This window comes from Danio rerio, chromosome 21, assembly GCF_049306965.1.
Source record: "Danio rerio strain Tuebingen ecotype United States chromosome 21, GRCz12tu, whole genome shotgun sequence".
Lineage (NCBI taxonomy): Eukaryota > Metazoa > Chordata > Actinopteri > Cypriniformes > Danionidae > Danio > Danio rerio.
This window is the reverse complement of record NC_133196.1, coordinates 23,459,477-23,480,893: the sequence shown is the minus strand read 5'-3', so window position 1 is coordinate 23,480,893 and position 21,417 is coordinate 23,459,477. Positions and strand designations below refer to the sequence as shown.

The 21,417-nt window shown below is 36.7% G+C and overlaps 1 protein-coding gene across 10 annotated transcripts in view; it reads right to left on the bottom strand.

Annotated features, from left to right (window-relative positions):
- Nucleotides 1-21,417, bottom strand: part of gria4b (glutamate receptor, ionotropic, AMPA 4b) — a 177,795-nt gene that overhangs the window by 62,439 nt on the left and 93,939 nt on the right. For all 10 annotated transcript variants that reach the window (XR_012396477.1, XR_012396478.1, NM_212752.2 and 7 more), the window contains exons 4-6: nucleotides 7,395-7,579; nucleotides 6,538-6,591; nucleotides 5,923-6,081 (exon numbers count right to left, since the gene is read on the bottom strand). Coding sequence is in view for 8 of the 10 variants with exons in the window: in NM_212752.2 (NP_997917.2) it covers nucleotides 5,923-6,081; nucleotides 6,538-6,591; nucleotides 7,395-7,579 (398 nt within the window). In the remaining 2 variants the exon portion in view is untranslated. The remainder of the gene's footprint in view (nucleotides 1-5,922; nucleotides 6,082-6,537; nucleotides 6,592-7,394; nucleotides 7,580-21,417) is intronic.

The following is a 21,417-nucleotide window of genomic DNA, read 5'->3' as shown; positions in this document are numbered from 1 at the left end:
AGCATTACAACAGTTGCAGTTTAATCACTCCAGCTAAAGCTCTAAAACACACGGATTGATCCCTGGAGAAGGTGTGTCCTCACTAGATAGTGCCTTCGGGACTTTTACAATAGCCTCAGCAGGAAAGGCTAACAGCTTGGAGATTTTATGAGGTTTTGGGGCGTCAGTAGTGAGGCCATCTGAGAAAGGCTTAAGGGAGTAGCTTAAAGTATTTGGGGATGAAGGAGAAGGAGCAGACGAACGGAAATACCTCAGGCGGTCTGTGAGAGAGTATATGTATGTGGATCTGTGCATGTGTTGACATGGCTGGACCACAGCGTCTCATTTACACCCCTCTTTTGCTAGTCGGTGGGTGTCCTGCTCCGGCCGCTGGTGTGCAGTGAGGAGCAGCCGCCTGTTAAAGCGATGTCCCCTCAGGCCTCGCCAAAGGGATTTCCGTTACTGCACCACATCACCAGGCGGGGATCAATGCAACCGCCCTCCAAAGAATGTCATCCTCATCGGGCCCCAAGGGGAAAGTCAGTCCCAGTGAAAATGGATCAACAAAAACCTCGCTTTCACAACGCAGACATGAACAGGCATATCAAATCAAGAGCAGGATTCGGCTGGTGAGACGAGGATGAATGAAACAGCTTATGGTAATGTAGGTGTATAATTCACAGCACGGGTCGAGGCGATGCGCTTTGTTACGCAGTGTTTTCTGTGTAAGAACACATCTTACTTGAATACATTGGCACAGTTTCTTGAGGTTCTGTCTTTGACATATATTACAGTTCTAGGATAAAACGTATTACCGCTGTTTCTTGAGAGCGCTGCATAATGCATGATCATAGACTGTCTGTACGGCACTCTTTTTATTTCGATCTGACTGGTCTTTTCTTGTTTTATCTACCCTTCCTCCTTCAATCTATCTTTACTTCCAGTCAAACATACATCTATGCTTTATGTCCTTCCTTATATTACTTTACCTTACATTATATTGCCTTTCTTAAATTATCCATCCATCCATAAATCCATCTGTCATTCAAACAGTCTTTTCTTCCTTACATCCATCCTTAATTTGTCTTCATCTGTCCTTCAACCAACCCTTCCTTCCCTCTGTTCATCCATCCATCCTTAATTTGTCTTCCATTGCGCTTCAACCAGTTCTTGCTTCCTTCCTTCCATTCATCTATCTAAGCATTCTTAATTTGTCTTCATCTGTCCTTCAACCAGCCCTTACTTCCTTCTGTCTGTCCGTTCATCCATCCATCCATCCATCCATCCATCCATCCATCCATCCATCCATCCATAATTTGTCTTTATCTGTTTTTCAACCAGCCCTTCCTTCCTTCAACCTCATTCCTTTCTTCCTTCCTTCTTTCCCTCCTTCCATCCTTAATTTGTCCTAATCTGTCCTTCAACCAGTTCTACCATCCATAAATCCATCCATCCTTAATTTGTCTTAATTTTCATCTATCATTCAACCAGTTCTTCCTTCCTTCCTTCTTTCCATCCATCAATCCATTCTTAATTTGTCTTCATCTGTCCTACAAAAAGCCCTTCCTTCCCTCATTCCTTCCTTCCTTCCATCCATCCATTCATAAATTCTTCTTCTGTCCTTCAACCACCCCTTCCATCCATCCATCCCTCCATCCTTAATTTGTCTTTAACTTCATCTGTCTTTAAACCAGTTCTTCCTTCCTTCCTTCCTTCCTTCCTTCCTTCCTTCCTTCCATCCATCCATTCTTAATTTGTCTTCATCTGTTCTTTAACCAGTCCTTTCTTTCTTCCATCCATCCATCCATCCTTAATTTGTCTTCATCTGTCCTTCAACCAACCAACCAACCAACCCTTCCTTTCACCCACCCTCAGTCTGTCTATATTTCTTTATCTTTAATCCATCCCTCATTCTTCACTTCCTTCAATAAATCTATACCTTTTTTCTTCCATCCACTAACCAATCTTTGTCTATTTCTTTTTTCCTTCCATTCAAATCCTCACCCACCAACCAATATATATATATATATATATATACACATACATACACACACACACACACACACACACACACACACACACACACACACACACACACACACACACACACACACACACACACACACACACACACAGTTGAAGTCAGAATTATTAGCACCCCTGAATTATTAGACCGCTTGTTTATTTTTTTTTCCCAATTTCTGTTTAACGAAGAGAAGATTTTTCCAACAATTTATAAGCATAGTGTTTTTAATAACTCATTGCTAATAATGTTTTTTTTTATCTTTGCCATGATGACAGTAAATAAAATTTTACTAGATATTATTCAAGACACTTCTATACAGCTTAAAGTGACATTTAAAGGCTTAACTAGGTTAATTAGTTTAACTAGGCAGGTTAGGGTAATAGGGCAAGCTATTGTATAATGATGTTTTGTTCTGTAGATTTTCAAGGAAAATTTTAGCTAAAAGGGGCTAATAGTTTTGTCCCTAAAATGGTGAAAAAAAATTAACAACTGCTTTTCCTCTAGCCGAAATTAAACATAAGAAAAAATGTTATCAGATATTCTGTGAAAATTTCCTTGCTCTGTTAAACACAATTTGGGAAATATTTAAAAAAGAAGAAAAAAAATTGAAAGGGGCTAATAATTCTGACTTTAACTGTATGTATGTATGTATGTATATACATATATATATATATATATATATATATATATATATATATATATATATATATATATATATATATATATATATATATATATATATATATATATACATATATATATATATATATATATATATATATATATATATACATATACACATATATATATATACACACACACACACACACACACACACACACACACATATACAGTATATATATATATATATATATATATATATATATATATATATATATATATATATATATATATATAGTAGTGCTGTCAATCGATTAAAAAAAATTAACTAATTAATCGCACCTTTTTAAAAAATTAATCGCATTTAAAATACTGAAACTTGTAATTTTGCCTATTTAAATGTAAAATTAATGTAAACGCAAGAAAAAAATATTTAAATTCTAAATATTATTGTTTAATAAAATTTTTGTTTAACTTGTAACACAGATTTTTTCATGTAAACAACATACCCACAATAAACCATCAAGATCCTGGGTTGACAGCCATATTTATTACAGAAATTAAAACACAGGCATGTTAATGACATTTAAATTTCAAAACAATCAATGCCAATAAAGAAAACATTGATTTCCATGTTGGATTCTAAGTGGACTGCAAAAACATACAAATACAACAAAATACAGGAATTGCAGATATGTAAAATGAAAAATTATAATAATAAACTATAGAATACAAAGTGTTGCACTCATTGTAAAGTTTTATTGCTGTGAGTTGAGAACATTAATTATAGAGTAGAAACAATTTTGCTTAATCCTCCTTTACATTCATCCAGTAGCTAAGGCCCCGTTTACACTAATGCGTTTTAGTTTGAAAACGCATAAGTTTTGCTACGGTTACGCCATCCGTCCACACTACGCCGGAGTTCTCGAGCGCCGAAAACGGAGCGTTTCGAAAACGCTGGAGAGGCCGTTTTCATTCTGAAACGCAGCTGCTCCGTCTCAGTGTGGATGATGGAAAACGGAGACATTTGAAAACGGAGGCGGGGCTGCAGACATTCGCCTCTCTGATTCGGGCTTTTCCTGAATATTAAGTAGCCTAACACGCACAGTTCAGTCCTGCATCTTCTCCGTGTAAGTTAAAACTTCGCAAGTTTGATCAAGGCTGCAGTCTCTTCTTCTCAGTTTGATATGGAAAACAGACTATACCGAGGACACGGGTAAATCTTCAAAGGGAACAGTGTACTTTATAACTTCATTCACATCACCCTGGCTACGTTGTTTTACTTTCTCAACAATAAAATGTAAACATGATATAAGGAACTGCCTATTTTCATTTTAATATTAACAACTAAACAGACAGCAAAAATGTTGAGGCGCCGTGCTGCAAATATGAGCGTCATCTTCACTGTGTGCATATTTATAACAAAACGGAGCCTACAACAACTGCCTCCTTTCAATTTCAGTGAAAATACGAAACACACCCTCTCTTTGCTGAATATCAGTTTTAATCGATAATGGCCATTATAAAAGTATAACATACAATAAGTTTATACATTATAGGAAATAAAGGCAAGCGATCAGTCAATATAACGTTACAGAATGTACGTGCTTACATTAATCATTAACTTATCTTTGCGCTTAGCCAAAACACGTTACCTGAGAACAAGTAATAGATTCCAATGTCCAATGAATATGTCGTTAAATAAAGACAACAAGATGAAAGAAATATTCCGTTTAATAAATATAGTGAGGTTAGATCCAGCGGGAGATGCTTGATGAGAAGTCCGACTAGCACAGCTCTCATCTGGGTAGATTGGCTACAGCGCTTGCCTGAGAGTGTGTGTGTGTGGTCACGTGATGTGCATTTTGGTGTGGACGGAGAGCAGTTCAGAAACGCTGGGTGAAACGCGAGTGTGGACGCGGATCGTTTTCATTCTAAAACGCCGTTTTAAAACTAAAACGCACTAGTGTAAACGGGGCCTAAGACTAGGAGTATCCTGCAAGTGCACAGAGACTCCCAAATGCCCGCAAATGAATGATAATTTCTTGCAAACCGGTCGTTAAATACATTGAACACCCCTCCCGCCCCTACTCAGATATGTCGCTCACTCCACCCCTGACACCCCTCAACAGGCCTGACACAGACACACACACAGACAGACACACACAACCCGCTGCAGACGTTTTGGCCCCAACGGCCTTCCATACTGGAGCGACTCCCCTCATATTCAACACGCATGATCACGTTCATCAAATTTGCTAAGCGTCCTAAACTAAGCGTCCTAAATTACATTATTTCACCAGGATTCTGACACAACAACGTGAAGCATACGCTTTCGTTGCGTTTAATGAGGAAACACGCTAAACTTGGAGGGCGCATACTGAAAGGCAGAGTAATGCCCTGTCTTTGACAGCTCGCGACTTCACCAGACGTTCTGAGTACATTTACATAAGACACCAATACTCCGATTTTAATATGATTAAGATAATACTCTTTTTAAAATTCTACCGTGAAGCCTTAAAAGGAACCTTACCTTAAAGGAACACCGAGTCACGAAATGCGGAGGATTTTCTTTCTGTTCGCCATGCAGTCTCAACTTACAACAGAAGTCGAAAGTTAAAAATGAAACACCCGAAATTGCATGAAACTCTGGATAACTTGTGATGCAACTAATTGTTTTATACTGGAACTTGCCTTCAAAAAGTGCTTTCCTTGGTCTTATCCACATTTATTGCATGTTGAACACACGTCCACCACAACAGGAAGTAAAAAAAACCTGAACTGCGTTAATTGCGTTAATTTTTTTTAACGGGTTAATTATTTAAAATTAATCGCATGCGTTAACGCGTTAATTTTGACAGCGCTAATATATATATATACATACAGTATATATATATATTATATATATATATATACCCTTTTCCATCTATTTTTCTCTTTCATTCCTTTCATCCCCTCATCCTCTACTGCTTTCTATGTTTCCATCCATTAACTAACCCAACCACTTATCAATCCATTCTTCAATTCTTTCATTTTTTTCTTTCTTTTTCTTTCTTTCTTTCTTTCTTTCTTTCTTTCTTACTTACTTACTTACTTACTTACTTACTTACTTCCATCCATACTTTCTGCATAGTTTAAACACATTTATAAAGCCAGTGGGTGTGATCAACAGTCTTGTTGTAATTTGCAAGTTTTCTCAATGTGGCTGGAGGGACTCAAGTAGGACGCTTATGCATTTATGCTAATATATCAGGCTTCAAAGCGGTTGTGCGCTGGACCAAGCCATGCAACGTTACCTTGGGAGGTGCGTCAGAGCCGGGGTACTCGCGCTGGTCCAGCTTGTTCCAGCGCTGCATGAGTTTAATAACCATGGGATTGCTGAAGTCCACCAGCTGAAAGCCTGTCACATTGGCTCCCCCATGCATGAAACGCTCCAGATTGATGTCCTTAAAACCCTGCCAGAGCAAAGAAGGGGAAAGAGTAAGAAATACAGCGAGAGGGAGAGAGATTATTAAAACGTCGTCGGCAATGCAGCGCTATGATAAGAGAAATTCCACAAACATTCATATCCAGCTTGCCTCTCTGAGCCAATTCTGTGCACAGCCAGAGAGCAGGGAGAGAGAGCACGCTCTGCAGCTCCCAGCATCATTAAAACACTGTCACCAGCGCTCACACTGGAATACGAATTAGTCTCTCAAATTGACGTATCTTGCTTAAAGAAAAGCGAGGATTAAGAAAGAAAAAGAACGAGGGAGGGCAGGAAACAGAGAGGACAAGACAACTAAAGAGATGGAAAGAGAGAGAGAGACCAGTGGAGAGGAATGTGTCGAAAGGAAGAGATAAAACAGCATATGAAAGGAGGACAAGCTGACAGGGAAAATAAGGCGATAAAGGAATACAATTTAGCTCACCAAATTTGCCATGATGTAATGGTAGCCTTTGACATGCTTGCCGACACTCACAATCTGCAGAGATAAACCAGACATTGCAGTGAGGGTAAATCCTAAAAGCAAATACAGTTGTCGGCATTCACCCAGCATATGAATCTACAGCAGAGCTGTAAGCCGTAGGGAAAGCAAAATTCTGCTGTTATTAATTATTTCTATTCAAACAAGCTGCCTTTTCCCATACTGCTCTGTAAATTGAGGAATATTAAAGCAAACAGCGGCTAGAATACATCTTAAAACTGCTTTGACAGCTATAAAATGTTGTAAAAAGAAATATCAAGGGATCAGTTTGCAGGGAATAAAGAAATATGCCTGTCTAATGTGTCATTTCAGGAAATCTGTTCTTTGTTCCCTCAGGACCTTGTGCTTGTGAATATTTCTTTTTAGTTAAGCATGATGCACTACATTTGGTACAGTGTGCAGACCCTAAAAAACATTTGCAACCAATCTATTTGCAATTCTCTATGATTGTGAATTTCATATGCCATTATGTTAATGTTTAAAGAGACCGCTTACCCAAAAACATCATCCTTCACACTTATTTTGTTCCAAACCTGCATACATGTTTTTGCTTTTTCTTAACACAATGTAATATATTTAGAAAAATGGCTGGTTCAACTTGCAAACTATTAAATAATAACAATAATAAAATAATGATAATTTTATTACAATATATACACTTTATAACATAGCATAATGTATACTATACATGTTACTACTACTACTACATGGTTCTATGCATTTTACTTTTCTTAATTGGATTAAAGTGATTTTTTTTTTTAAAAATGCATGTGTCAAGCACTTTTTTAAGCCTATCTCACCTGTTCCAGCATGTTGTTCAGTCTCTCTGCCTCCAGGTCTATGACAAACGTCTTTTCCTGCCTTCGGTCCAGGTCTTCCAGAAGTTGCCGGTAACTGGCATCATTAAAGTTCTCCACACATATGGCGCTGACCTGCCAACCATTCTGGCCTGCCTTTTCCATGATGGCCTGCAGTATGGAATACCCTAAGACAAGAAAAAGGCATCTGATCAGCGTGCGCATCAAACCACCGAAGGCTTGAACCATTGAGCCGTGTCTCTGTTATTCAGAAAGAATGTGATTTGTGGCACTGTCAGTGAGTCATTCCTGCGCCAGTGCGGTACTCTCTCATCTGCAGCAGCAGGCCTGTGAGCCATCACTGATACCAACCTCCCTACCTTTCATTTTAGGCCTCAATCCCCATGAAAGCGTACAGTCCCAGAAGCCCCAACAGTATCCGGAAAAAAACAAAAACACCCTCTAATTTTCAGTTGCATCCCTAAAATAGAAGGCGTCATCGTGCAGTGATAAAAAGAGAAGAAGCTGTTTTTTGTCACATTCTCCAAGGTGTGATTGAGGCTCTATTACAGCTCTTGTGATTCCTGCTATTGGCCTCAGTGCTGCTTGTACTAATCAGGCAGGGCTGGTGTTGGATATGTTAATCTAGCTGTTTGAAATAGGCACTTGGAGCCTCTGAGGCCCACTTGACTCCAAGATGAGCAGATGTCCCTGCAAAACGGACCCTTATGGTCACAATCAGAATTTGGCAACGCAGCTCTCTCGGCTCCACTATTTAATGGATTAACCTGTGCTTGATCTGGCAACCCTGTTGCTCAATCGGGTGCCGTGTCTGTTCGCTATTAGTTTATATACTAAATAGCCAAACGGGGAGGTTTTTATGCTAGTATATGGATCTGTTATACACTTACCGGCCAATTTATTATGTACACCTTACCAGTACTGGGTTGGACCCATTTTGCCTTCAGAACTGCCTTATTCCTTCGTGGCATAGATTCAACAATGTACTGGAAATATTCCTCAGAACTTTTGGTCCATATTGACATGATAGCATCAAGCAGTTGCTGCAGATTTGTCGGCTGCATATCTATAATGCGAATCTCCCATTCCACCACATTTCAGAGGTTCTCATTTGGATTGAGCTTTGGTAACTGTGGAGGCCATTTGAGTACAATGAACCACCACCAGCCTGAACCGTTGATACAAGCCAGGATGGATTTATGCTTTAATTTTGTTGACGTCAAATTCTGACCCTACCAACCGAATGTCACAGCAGAAATCAAGACTCATCAGTCCAGGTAATGTTTTTTCAATCTTCTATTGTCCAATTTTGGTGAGCCTGTGTGAATTGTAGCCTTAGTTTCCTGTTCTTAGCTGAAAGGAGTGGCACCCAGTATGGTCTTCTGCTGCAGTAGCCCTTTTCCCTTAAGGTTTGACATGTTGTGTGTTCAGAGATGCTCTTCTACATACCTCGATTGCAACGAGTGGTTATTTGAGTTGCTGTTGTCTTTCTATCTGCTCGAACCAGTCTGGCCATTCTCCTCTGACCACTGGCATGGCCAAGGCATTTGTGCCCACAGAACTACAGCTTACTGTATATTTTCTCTTTTTCTGACCATTCTCTGTAAACTCTAGAGATGGTAAAACGTGCAAATCCCAGTATATCAGCAGTTTCTGAAATACTCAGACCATCCCGTCGGGCACCAACAACCATGCCACGTTTAAAGTCACTTAAATCACCTTTCTACCCCATTCTGATGCTCATTTTGAACTGCAGCAGATGGTTTTGACCATGTCTACATGCCTACTGTAAATCCATTGAGTTGCTACCTTGTGATTGGCTGATTAGAAATTTGTAAATGAGCAGTTGGACAGGTGTACCTAATAAAGTGAGTCAGCCTAGTAAAGTCAGTGAGTGTAAATTGGAGTGTGTCCAATAAAGAAATAAAATTAACATTTTACTTCTGTAACTGATCTACTTACTGTAGATCCATAACACATTTTCTTAGCAGCCTATTGGTTTTCATTAGCTGCCTTTAGCCAGTTTGTGTTTACAACATGTATCATTGCATCCCTGAATCTGCAAAACGAAACTCATATGGTACATTGAGAATGAAATCACTGAGTGTGTGTAAACTCAAGTGTTTTTACAGTAGCTGTGACAAATCTAAACGTAACTGACTGGCCACAGTGTTCATAAACTCAAGAGAATGCGGGTGATTGCTTTTATTCTCAAAGCTGAAAGAAATCTGATGAAACATGCACAGATCTAAGTGTAAGCCTGCAAACTGTCACTTTTCATTTACGTTCACATTTAACTTCAATCTGGAATTTACACAGGGGCATTTGTTTTGTCCTCTTGAATTTGTGGCATATTTTTGTAAGTCATGGTGTGATCAACCCTGATGTACATGCGTGGAAACTTTTTGAACAATAAGGTAATGCTTTATGAATCTTATGATAAGGGTGTTTTTTCACACCGGATGTAGTAGACCTCTAAAACTAAATTAACTAAATTTTAAACTTTTAAAACTTTAAAAAAGACAGTGGACCCAAAATAAAGCACTTTATAATAGGTACACGATATGAACCATTTATTAAGCATTAGCAAATAGTTAATTCATTATCTGTTAAGAATGAACTCTTCATTAATAGATGTCAGTGAGCAGTTAATAACTGCAGATACAAATGCTGTATTCTTGACTTTAAAGCATATATATAATGTGCTTAATGATTGTATTTTCATATTTGTTAATTATTATTTTTCATTACTAAATTATTATATTATTTACAAACCAGTTATTTGAGAGAAGTTGCTGTTTTTTAAAGACTTTTCAGAATGTATAAGTAAATTATTATTAAGCTATTTATACTAACAGTTAATTTGTATGTTAATAAATGCTTTATAAACAACTTCAGCCAGTTTTGTGACCTATTCTAAAGTGAGGACTTTACATGCTTTATATAACCCCTAATAAATGACAATTAAAGCCTTATAAACAGGTAAAACTGGTTCTTTTCGACTTTGTGCCTTTATTAATCTGGGGTCGCCAAAACGGAATGAACCACTTACTTATCCAGCACATGTTTTACACAGCAGATGCCCTTCCAGCTGCAGCCCATACACACACATACACTACAGACAATTTAGCCTACCCAATTCACCTGTACTGCATGTCTTTGGACAGTGGGGGAAACCGGAGCACCCGGAGGAAACCCATGCGAATGTGGGGAGAACATGCAAACTCTTCACAGAAATGCCAACTGACCCAGCCGAGGCTTAAACAATTGATCTTCTTGCTGTCAGGCGAAAACAATACCTACTGCACCCATGCGTCACCCAAGAAAGAATATAAACAACTTTATTCATTTCTATTCAGTTGAATAAGAATAAATGAATCTGTATCAAATGAGAAATAAATCTTTGCAATCTTAACTAAAATAAAATTACTGTGCTGTTTAAACATCGCATTGAAATGTTGTAAGGCAAGGCAAGTTTATTTATATAGCACATTTCATACACAGTGGCAATTCAAAGTCCTTTACATAAACAAGAATAAAAAAGACAAGTCTAAGAAGAAAAAAAACTAACAATAGAAATTTTTAAAAAGAGATAAAAATTTGTTAAAACAGGTTATAAAAAAATCAAAAAGAGAAAATAACATAATAATGCGATCTGTCGGATGCAGCATAGTGCTCATTCAGTAAAGGTACAGCTAAACAGATGTGTTTTCAGTCTTGATGTAAATGTGCCTAATGTTGGAGCACATCTGATCATTTCTGGAAGCTGATTCCAGCAGCGAGGGGCGATTCACCCTGATCTTGACTGAACTCTTGGAATTTCTAGTTTATTTGAACCTAAAGATCTGAGTGATCTGTTAGGTTTGTATTCAGTGAGCATATCTGTAATGTATTGAAGTCCTAGGCTATTTAGTGATTTATAGACAAGTAATAATACTTTAAAATCTATTCTGAATGTAACTGGGAGCTAGTGTAAAGACCTGAGGACAGATGTGATGTGCTCTGATTTTCTGGTTCTGGTCAGAATCCTGGCTGTAGCATTCTGGATGAGCTGCAACTGTCTGACTGTCTTTTTTTTTTTGAAGGTCAGTGGGGTGACAGTTACAGTAATCCACCCTGCTGCTGATGAAAGCATGAACAAGCTTCTCTAAGTCTTTACTGGAAACAAAGCATCTGATTCTTGCAATGTTTTTATGATGATAGTATGCTGATTTACTGACTGCTTTGACATGACTATTGAAACTCAGATCTGACTCCAGAGTCACACCAAGATTTTTGACCTTATTTTTTTTTTATTTGACCTTTTGACCCTCCAGTTTTCTCTTTGTTTAACTGAAGAAAGTTTTGGCACATCCAGTTGTTAATTTCATCAATGCATTGGCAGAGGGTGTCAATGGGGCTGTAGTCATTAGGCAGTAGGGCTAGGTAGATCTAGTTGTCATCAGCATAGCTGTGGTAGGAGATTTGATTCTTTCTCATTATTTAGCTCAAAATGAGATCATAATATATCATAATTGTATTATAATATATTGTTAAATTAATATATTGTTGTTGCTGTTTCATCCAATTTTATGTTGTATTTTGACACTCCTGTTATTCGGCAATGTTTAAACTTCACACTAATTTTACTTTTTTTAGAAAAGATTGCAAAGACGTATTGTTCATTTAATACTGAGCCGTTATAAAGCATAAATAATCCTCACTTTAGATCAGGTCACAAAACTGGATGAAGTTGAGTGAAAAGGTCACGAAACACCAAAACACATTTTTTGAGATGCTGACATTCATATATGTTTCTCACACTGCTGAAAACCTTATTAGGACACATATATTTCACAAAAAAAGTGAAAATTGGTTGTTTTTGCATTATTTCGAGCAAATTCGTTCTTCTGGTTTGAAAATAAATTTTGAAGCTGCGTCACAGCGATTAGATTCTTGTGTGAATTCCAGCGTGTATACTGGATGTCTGTACCAGTGAGTACAACGTGTTGTCTTTGAGCTTGCAGCATTAATTCAGGAGCAAGACTTGGTTCGAACCAATCAGCGATCTCTATGGTGTATAAGGTGCAACTTAATTAATATGCATGATATAGCTTCGAAGACCTTTTTTTTACCTGTTACAGTGCTGAAACAGCAGAGAGACGACAAGTTGTGTTGCCAACCATATTTAAAACAAGTGGAAGAAGAAGAATTGTTTGGAGACATGTGTCGTCAGTGTTGAGTTTATAAATTAGCTGCAACAAACGTTTTGCTGCCATGAGCGAAGCTGGACTCACATGTGGATTACAGTGCTCTGCTAACACTCGACACAAATATGCTTGTAAGGAACATTTTTTTACCTGAGAGCTTTCGCATCTGAAATGGTGAAATCAGGATTTTCCACTCATCTTCTTTTAAAAATGATTCGGTTCAAGTTTGTGTTGATTGACCTGTCTACGGATTGGTAAGTGTGTGTGTGTGTTCTTTGTGCGGCATCAAACATTCCATTAAAACTAAACGCTTCTATCCGTTCCTCGCATCCAATATCTCGTTTGTCACGGGGGGCATGCATGAAGTGTTCCTGAATGAAAGTGAAAGTGCCTAACTGCAGTTAAAGTCGACAAACCAATATTTTGGCAAGTAATTTGATTACTGACTTAATTTAGTCACTGTCTGTTTCCCCTGCATCTGTTTGTTGTTTTGTTTCTGTGAAAATCAGCATGTGCCTAAACTGAAACTCCCATTTTTATGCAAACCCTTCCCTCTTTCCCTCCCCCGACACTAATACCTACACAGAGCTGGACACACCCACTTTTCTGACTTTTTTCAAACTAGATGTGTGAAAACACCCTGCTGAGACGATAGAGGGTTTAATGGCCCTTTAATAAAGCATTTATTAACATATGAATTAACCATTAGTATATGCCTGAATAATAATAATATATAAATGTTGATTTTGAATGTTGAATATAGTTTACTAATCATTTACTAACTCATTCTGAATAATCATAAAAAAACTCTCAACTACTCTTAAATACAAATAATTTGTAAATATTGTAATACTTAATTTAGTCATGAAAAATTAATCAGTAATAAAGTATGAAGGTACAATCATTAAGCACATTTTAAATGTGGTTTTAAGTCAAGAATACAGAATTTGTATCTGCAGTTATAAACTGCCAACTAACGTCTGTTAATGTAGAGTTAATGTTTAACAAATAATGAACTCACTCTTTGCTAATGCTTAATAGATGATTCATAGTCTGTACCTATTATAAAACTGTTATCACTTACTCCTGTCTTTCTTTTTTCTGTAGAACACAAGATTTTTAAAAAAGTCTACTCAAATCAGTATTTTTTGGACCTCATAAAAAAAGAGAATAAATGAGTCATTGAAACAGATATTAAAGGCAAGCAAGCACTAACCTGTTTGTATCTAGTAATCCAGCATTTAAATCATTCAAGCCACCATCAGACCGCCAGCATTAAACGGTAAATGTTTTATCAGCATCACTGAGTAAAATCCACAACCTTGGTGTTTCTAGCATCATGTTCAAAAACAGCTGAGCTACAGTAACATTATTCATTAAATGCAGTTTGATCGACCACAGTGTTTACCAATGCCCTCATGCTCCCTGGATACATGTAACATAAATAGCCATGAATTAACATATCAAAGCACCATACATTATACCTGAAGTGGACATTTTAACACACCAGCATGTTAAACAAACAGCAATCAGTCAAGTAGGCTGATTACATACACATTCACCAGCGAACCTTCCCAAGCGCACGCACCATACCCGTTCTCCACCCTCAATATCTGCAGACACCTGCAGTATCGACCACTATCTCACAGCCAAAACTCATCTGCCATCCATTTCAAATCTCTGACGCTAATAATTCAAGCCTCCCAATGGAGAATCAAGCTCTGATTAATAGCTGATAAATCTGTAGCTTTGGGTATCATCGCGTTTGTGAATATCTGAGTGTGTGTGTGTTTATGTGTGCGTTTGTGCAGAACCAACAAGAACCCGAATAAGCATTAGCGCTGCCAGCATCCTCCCTTCCCCCTTCATCATCTCCATCCAGCCCAGCAGGGGGAAACAGCCCTGAATATGTGCGTGTGTGTGTATATGTGTGTGTGTGTGTGTGTGTGTGTGTGTGTGTGTTACATACAGACAGAAGAGAGAGACAGAGAGAGAAGGGATGGAGAACAGACCATGAAAACGCAGTGAAGTGCCAACCTCTTACACTAAACCATTCATCATGTCCGCGTCCCACTCAGATTGTATCTGTTCTGAAGCTCTCACAGCAGACTGAGTCTAAAGCAACTCAGCCAATAGTCTAAACAAGGACCATCAGGGCAAAATCTGTGATTTTCAAGCGCTCCAAAAGCACTCACATTGGCCAGCCGAGAGGACATATTATTTGAAAGAGCTCAACGCTGTTTTAGATATTTGTAGCCATGGTTTCAAAAGGGAGGGATGGCAAATTATTTTTTTATTATATTAATAATTATTTTAAAGGGTCACAAAACAACAATGTAGGCAAAAACAGAAATTGTACATTCAGAAACATTTACATGGCAACTGATTCTAGTTTATTGCAGTATTACGTATGCCAGGCAGGTATTTGGCAGTTAGTAAACAGGGACGGGCTGGTGTTGGCTTGGTGCTGGTGTATATCCATCACAGACAATGGCATGTATAATTTGCCATGTGTGCATGATCCGTCTCCATTGTTGGTTGTTATATGAAGTAAATCCACACTACGCTGATGAATCGTTAGCAAAGCACAACAACACTACCACACACTCCCCCATTGTGTGTTTGTTAGTTTTTGTCTTTTATCTTTACCTGCCTAAACATGTACTATGCACAAAATTAATTTTGTTTTCAAAGACTCTCATTTAATGGTGTTTACAATAGAAGCATTTTCCAAAACTTTGACTTTTTTTTTAGATTTGTGCAATTACATTCCCAAAAAAGTTTCCCATTTTTTGCTGAATATGTTGTCATGTGGCAGACCAGTGGCTCAGTGGTTAGCATTGTCGCCTCACAGCAAGAAGGTCGCTGGTTCGAGTTCCGACTGGGCCGTTCGCATTTCTGTGTAGAGTTATCATGTTCTTGCTCGTGTGGTTTTCCTCCGAGTGCTCTGGTTTCACCCACAGTCCAAAGATATGCACTAGGTGAATTGAATAAACGAAATTAGCCATAGTGTGTATGGATGTGAGTGTATGGGTGTTTCACAGTACTGGGTTGCAGTTGAACGGGCATCTGCAGCATAAAACATATGCTGGATAAGTTGCCGGTTCATTTCAACAATGAATAACTTTTCGATTTTCAGATAGATTTGTTCAAAGCTTTTACTGTTTGTGTGGCTGAAAATTGCTCCCACACCTATATTTGAAAGCTCAATAGAAGTTTTACAAAATTTACATTCAGCTTTTCTGTCATTACTTTAACACCTAGTCTTTGAAGTGGTCATTTTAAAGCTTGATAACTGCAATTGACATCAGTGACTTCCAGTTGATGAGCGTTAAATGAATAAAATGAAGCTGGAAAAATACATTAACATAATGGTAAAATAATAACAATATTAAAATGATTTTAGGTAAAATATTATTTTGCATGACTTTAATGGAAAGCATGAAAACAACAACAAATAGTCTTTTGGTTTTATATTTGTTGAAGGTTTTTACTGTTTGTGTGGCTGCTAAGTCCTCCCACTACCATTTTTGATAGCTCGATAGAAGTTTAATTAACTTTTAGCTTTTCTGTTGTTACTTTATAAACCCAGTCTTTGAAGTGGTCATTTTAAAGGTTGTTAGCCATAGTTAACAGGTACAGTCTCATGGCTGCATTTGACTTCAGTCAAGTTGATGAGAGTGATAGGATTAAAATGGAGCTGAACAATACACTAACAATAACCATGAGCATGTCATAACAATGCCTATTGTTATTGTTAATTTAGAGAAAAAATGCATTTTGATAAATAGAAGCTAAAATTTTAAGCAACAAACAAAAATCACTGATATTTCATGACTTCCGATGTCTGGAATAGACCTATCTACCCTATCTACCTTCAAAATAGATAGGGCTGCACAATATATCGTCTCAGCATTGATATTGCAATAGTGGCATCACAGGATGCTTGAGTCTAAATTATAATTGAACAGGAGCCACTGAGCACATGTGATTTGAAGAATCACTGCAGAGTTTAACCACTATAGAATTTAAAACATTTGGGGACAAGAAATTATGATGCTTGGAGGTGTAACAAAAATTAATTGTATTTGATTATTTTTTTACAATTATGACTATACTGCGTCATTTTACATTTGCACTGCAAAAAATGCTTCTCTTAAAAAGATTTTTGTATATCTAAAGGTCTAAATGACAAAAATGTATAAAATGGTTTCAAATAAAACAAATTACCTAATTTTAACTTATTATTTCTGAAAACTTTTTTTTACTTGTTTACAGAATGGTTCTTGACTTAAGAATTTTTATATTTGAAAAAAGTTTTTTTTATTTTTTTATTGTGATCCTTCAATTTCAGGTTGTTCCAATATCGTACAGCTCTAATTCCAGTATTTCTAAGGTCCATGGGAACCCTCTACATTACTTCATGTAGCGTCTTGCGTATCACATCTGTTAATATACATTGTAAGAGAAAACTGGTTCAGTTTGAGCTTTTTTGTTTGAAAATAAGTTTTAAATGTTTAAAACTGACATTATAGGAAGGGACGTGGAAGAAGACGGGACTATTTTGTGAGATGTTGGTCTCATTACTATTCATGAGGCTTTGTGTGTGCTTATCTTATTAGAAGCTGTTTCGTTTTAACCATTCGTGACAGCATGCATTGCTATGACAGATGCGGTAAACTGTGAGATCGCGTGCACTTGTTTTTGCTTTGCAAGAGTTTCTGAGTGGCAGAAATGCTCATCATGCTGTATAATGTAAGTCTCTGACACAAAAGCTATTCATTCAATATGTGAGTTTAACCATATTTGTAAAATGTATAAAGTGGTCTCTTATTTTTTTCCCAAGGCTTTATTTTCGAAGCAGCGTACAAAATGCAATTGGCTTTGCATTTATGTGGATTAAATGACAGCAATCACAGGGTATTTGTGTGTTTGTGTAATGTACAGTGAGCTTACAAAAGCATGTATAATGTACTTTCATTTTGTTGCGTGTAATAGTGAATTGCAGGGTGCATTTGTGAGAAGCTGGGATGCTTTTAACTCCATCGAAGCGAAACAAAACCATCTGAGTCTGAAGATGCTGTTGAAAATGCCCTCTTCTCAGACATTCTCATCAGAACAGTGATGATAACAAACCTCACAAAATAAGCTGTTTCATGACTCTTTAAAAAAACATTCACTCTAAAAGACACTGCATAATAAACATAAAATATAAGGTCCATTTATAACTATATAAGCATAAATTAATTTATAAAAATATTAATACATTTAAGTCATTAAATTATAGTAAATGCATAAATGCACAAAACCACAATACTTTATAATAATAATAATAATAATAATAATAATAATAATAATTATAATTATTATTATTATTCATAATAATATTAGTTATTATTATTATCATAAACAAACTTTGTATAATTCCTTTTATATTAAAACAAAGCAGAATCAATAAAATATTATTATATTGCATTTGTTGTTATTTTATTTGCATAAAATTATATATTTAATACATAAATAATTACATTTATTCATTAAAAAATAAATAATAATAATAATAATCATTTTTCCTTGTTGCTGGTATGTAACACAAGCAAGGTTCCCGTGGCTGTACTCAATATATTTTTAGACAACATAAAGGCATATTACAAATTATAAACACACTTGGTTTTAATACACTGCACGACCACATTAAACAGACTACAAATTTTATTCCAGTTATTATTAATTTACAAATGTATTTATTCATAATTAAGAATAGCAGCAAGACTAGTTGTTTATACTTTATACTATGACAATAAAACTACTACTACTACTACTACTAACAATAATAATAATAATAACGTAGACTAACCATATTCCATACACAACGATGTTCTGTACAGATTAACTTTTAACACCAATCTTTGAATAAATACTTACGGGTCGTAGACAAGCTATACATCTGTGTAATTTTTGTGTCTCACTTTTTTATCCCAGATCACAACAGAGACCCTTCTACCAAATGTTTCTGAAAAAAAATCTGTAAGTTTGCTACGTCCACTCAATGAGGTTGAAAATGAACAGTGGGCAAGATTAAGTTGCAAGTGTCGCTTGGGAGGGGAGACATTTAGAGCAAGGAAAATATGCATTTGAATTTAATTCATGCATAACACAATATTACATTGTTTTTGAAATCAATATCATCACAAATTGTTAAGTAAATTACCTTTTGTTGAATAAATGTTTTGAAATGGCGATATTTAAACATCAGTTGTCAGTGATGATAACTACAGCGCAACTCTCCACAAGAGAGAGCCTGAGAGACGGGCTTCAAATGCTATTTGCCCATCATCTTTGTGCATCAATAATGTTTCTATTCATAAAAGGTCAGTTAAGTTAGCTTTAACTTGCATTCATATAATGTTTTAATATTTTAAATTGTCACGCTATAATAAAACTTAATCTAAAACTTGAATGATTGTAACATGCTTTCATTGTAAACTTTCACAAATCCATATTAAATTTAAGATTAACTTCAAGTTAAACACAATAATAGTATTTTCTGACATAATTTTTTTAATAAGACTTCTGACAATGACCAATTTTGCCAGTGAATTAAAGTTATGCGCCATGTACGGAACACTACTGATCAGAGAATGATCACACAAACATGCTTACATGGCTTTCAATGATGGAGGAGAGGTCGCTTGAATGCGTGGAAGAGCAGAAAGTGTACGGAACACGGTTAGTCTACGTCAATAATAATACAGGTATTTGGTAATTAACAAAAGCAAGGCTCTCAAGACTGTACAGTGCAAAACGTATTAACAATAATTTACTAGAGTTATCTATCAGATGATTCTCAAATTGTTTCATGAGTTCACACTTAGCTGATGATTGATAATAAAGCGTATTTGGCATGCTGTCCCAGGAGAGAGCCCTGAATTCAAACGTTCCTAGAGCCCAGAGCTCTCTCCAGATTAAAGGGTGAGAGGGAAGTTTGAGCTCAGGTAGATCTGGAGAACTCCCTTGCTAATAAATGACACATTATGAATTACTTTGGAAATATACAGCTGACTAGAACTCATCTATAGTGCCAAATTGCTTTGGTCAGTTGGCTTATGTCATGAAAGGAAACCGGGAAACCTGGAGGAAACCCACGCGAGCACAGGGAGAACATGTAAACTCCACATAGAAATGTCAGCTGGCCTGGTAAGGACTTGAACCAGTGACGTTCTTGCTGTGAGGCAACAGTGCTAACTACTGGGCCGTCGTGCTGCGCTGTCTAGAAAGGAAGGAGTAGGGGTGGAAGGAGGGATTCTTCAAAATGAAGATACTGAGGTAAGAAATTCTGTTTGTTTATGGTGAGTTAAGAATTCACTGATTGGTGGATTGTGTATTAACTAACAATGCTGGACCAGCCATGTTCAATAAGCATGCACTCCTCTCGAAATTAGTTCATAAATAGACTACACTTAAATTCTGCTTTTATAAAAAATAAAGTGCTGATGGACTCAAAGTTCAGTCTGTAGTTGAGCCGTCCTGCACCTATGAATTCAACGGCACAGCATGCAATCTCATAGCTTATTACTTAATATAAAACTTTTAAAGTCTCATTTACAGTCTAAGGACTTGAATCTGGATTTACTTCTGATTTTGCTAACATTTAAAAAATATTTGATATAGCCCACCATATGGCAAATTTAGCAAATAAGTGACCATATGGGTTGTGAACAAAAAACTTATGTCTGTGGCAGATGTGACAGAAACTCCCAAGAAATCTGCACATCAGGAACATCCGCGATCTGACAGAGAACAGCACATCTTAAACCTGTACAAGACAGCACTGATGACTTATGCTATTTATAGGATTTTCTGCAATGGGCTCTCAAGAATTAGTCTTAAGTCAGCATAAAGATATTGTGCTCATCTTTCAAAATAAGTTTTGGTGCAACTTCGAGTATTGTCAAAGTCTAACACAGCAGCACAAGATAGAGAAGCAAAAAGAAATGAAAAGGTACTAATAGAGAGAACAGAGCAGAAGCATAATTATGTAAGAAACAGTTGTGTTCTGGCCAGAAAAAAAACAGTATTGTGTACCTGGGAGTTTAAAAACCTTCAGAAGCTTCTCTTTCAAAACATTTACGCCCCATTCACTCGGGCTTCAGCATCAATGCTTGACAAAGGCGTGTGTGAAGTTGGGGCTGACGCGATTATAGCAGCATCAGCCAATGGAATTAATCAGCAATAGGCCACTGTCTGAGCTTGTGTATTTGCATTAGGGTTGTAACAGTATGAATTTTTTACGGTATGATAATCGTCTAAAACAATACCACGGTTTAACGGTTTCGCGGTATACGGTATGTTACAAATGTTACAAAATAATAGAACAGTGAAGCAAATTTGACTTTTTCCAAATAATATATTTTCAGTTACTATAAACAACACCACTTACAATGAACAAATAAAAAATAAGAAAATAATAAATAATGTGTCAAAGTCCAAATAAAGTCCAAATAAACATGGTGCAGTCTACAATGCAGACAAACAGCTGCACCTTCATTTGTGTCTTTTGAAAACAGCAAGAGCAGCAGTTCGTCTTTGCTGTGTCACTGTTTTGTCATGTTTCTGTGCTGCTGTGCATGCAAAAGTACTTAGTATGAGAATTATTTCATGCAAAACTTTTTTTTTTGCGTTCTATTTAGCCGCGCATAAATGTACAGCCTATCTCTCATTCCGTGTTGTTCAAAAAGCTTGTTGTTGGTTCACAAACAAAAGCGAAACCTATGCTTATTGGTTGTGATACAGCGAGTTTGAACCAATCTGGGCAT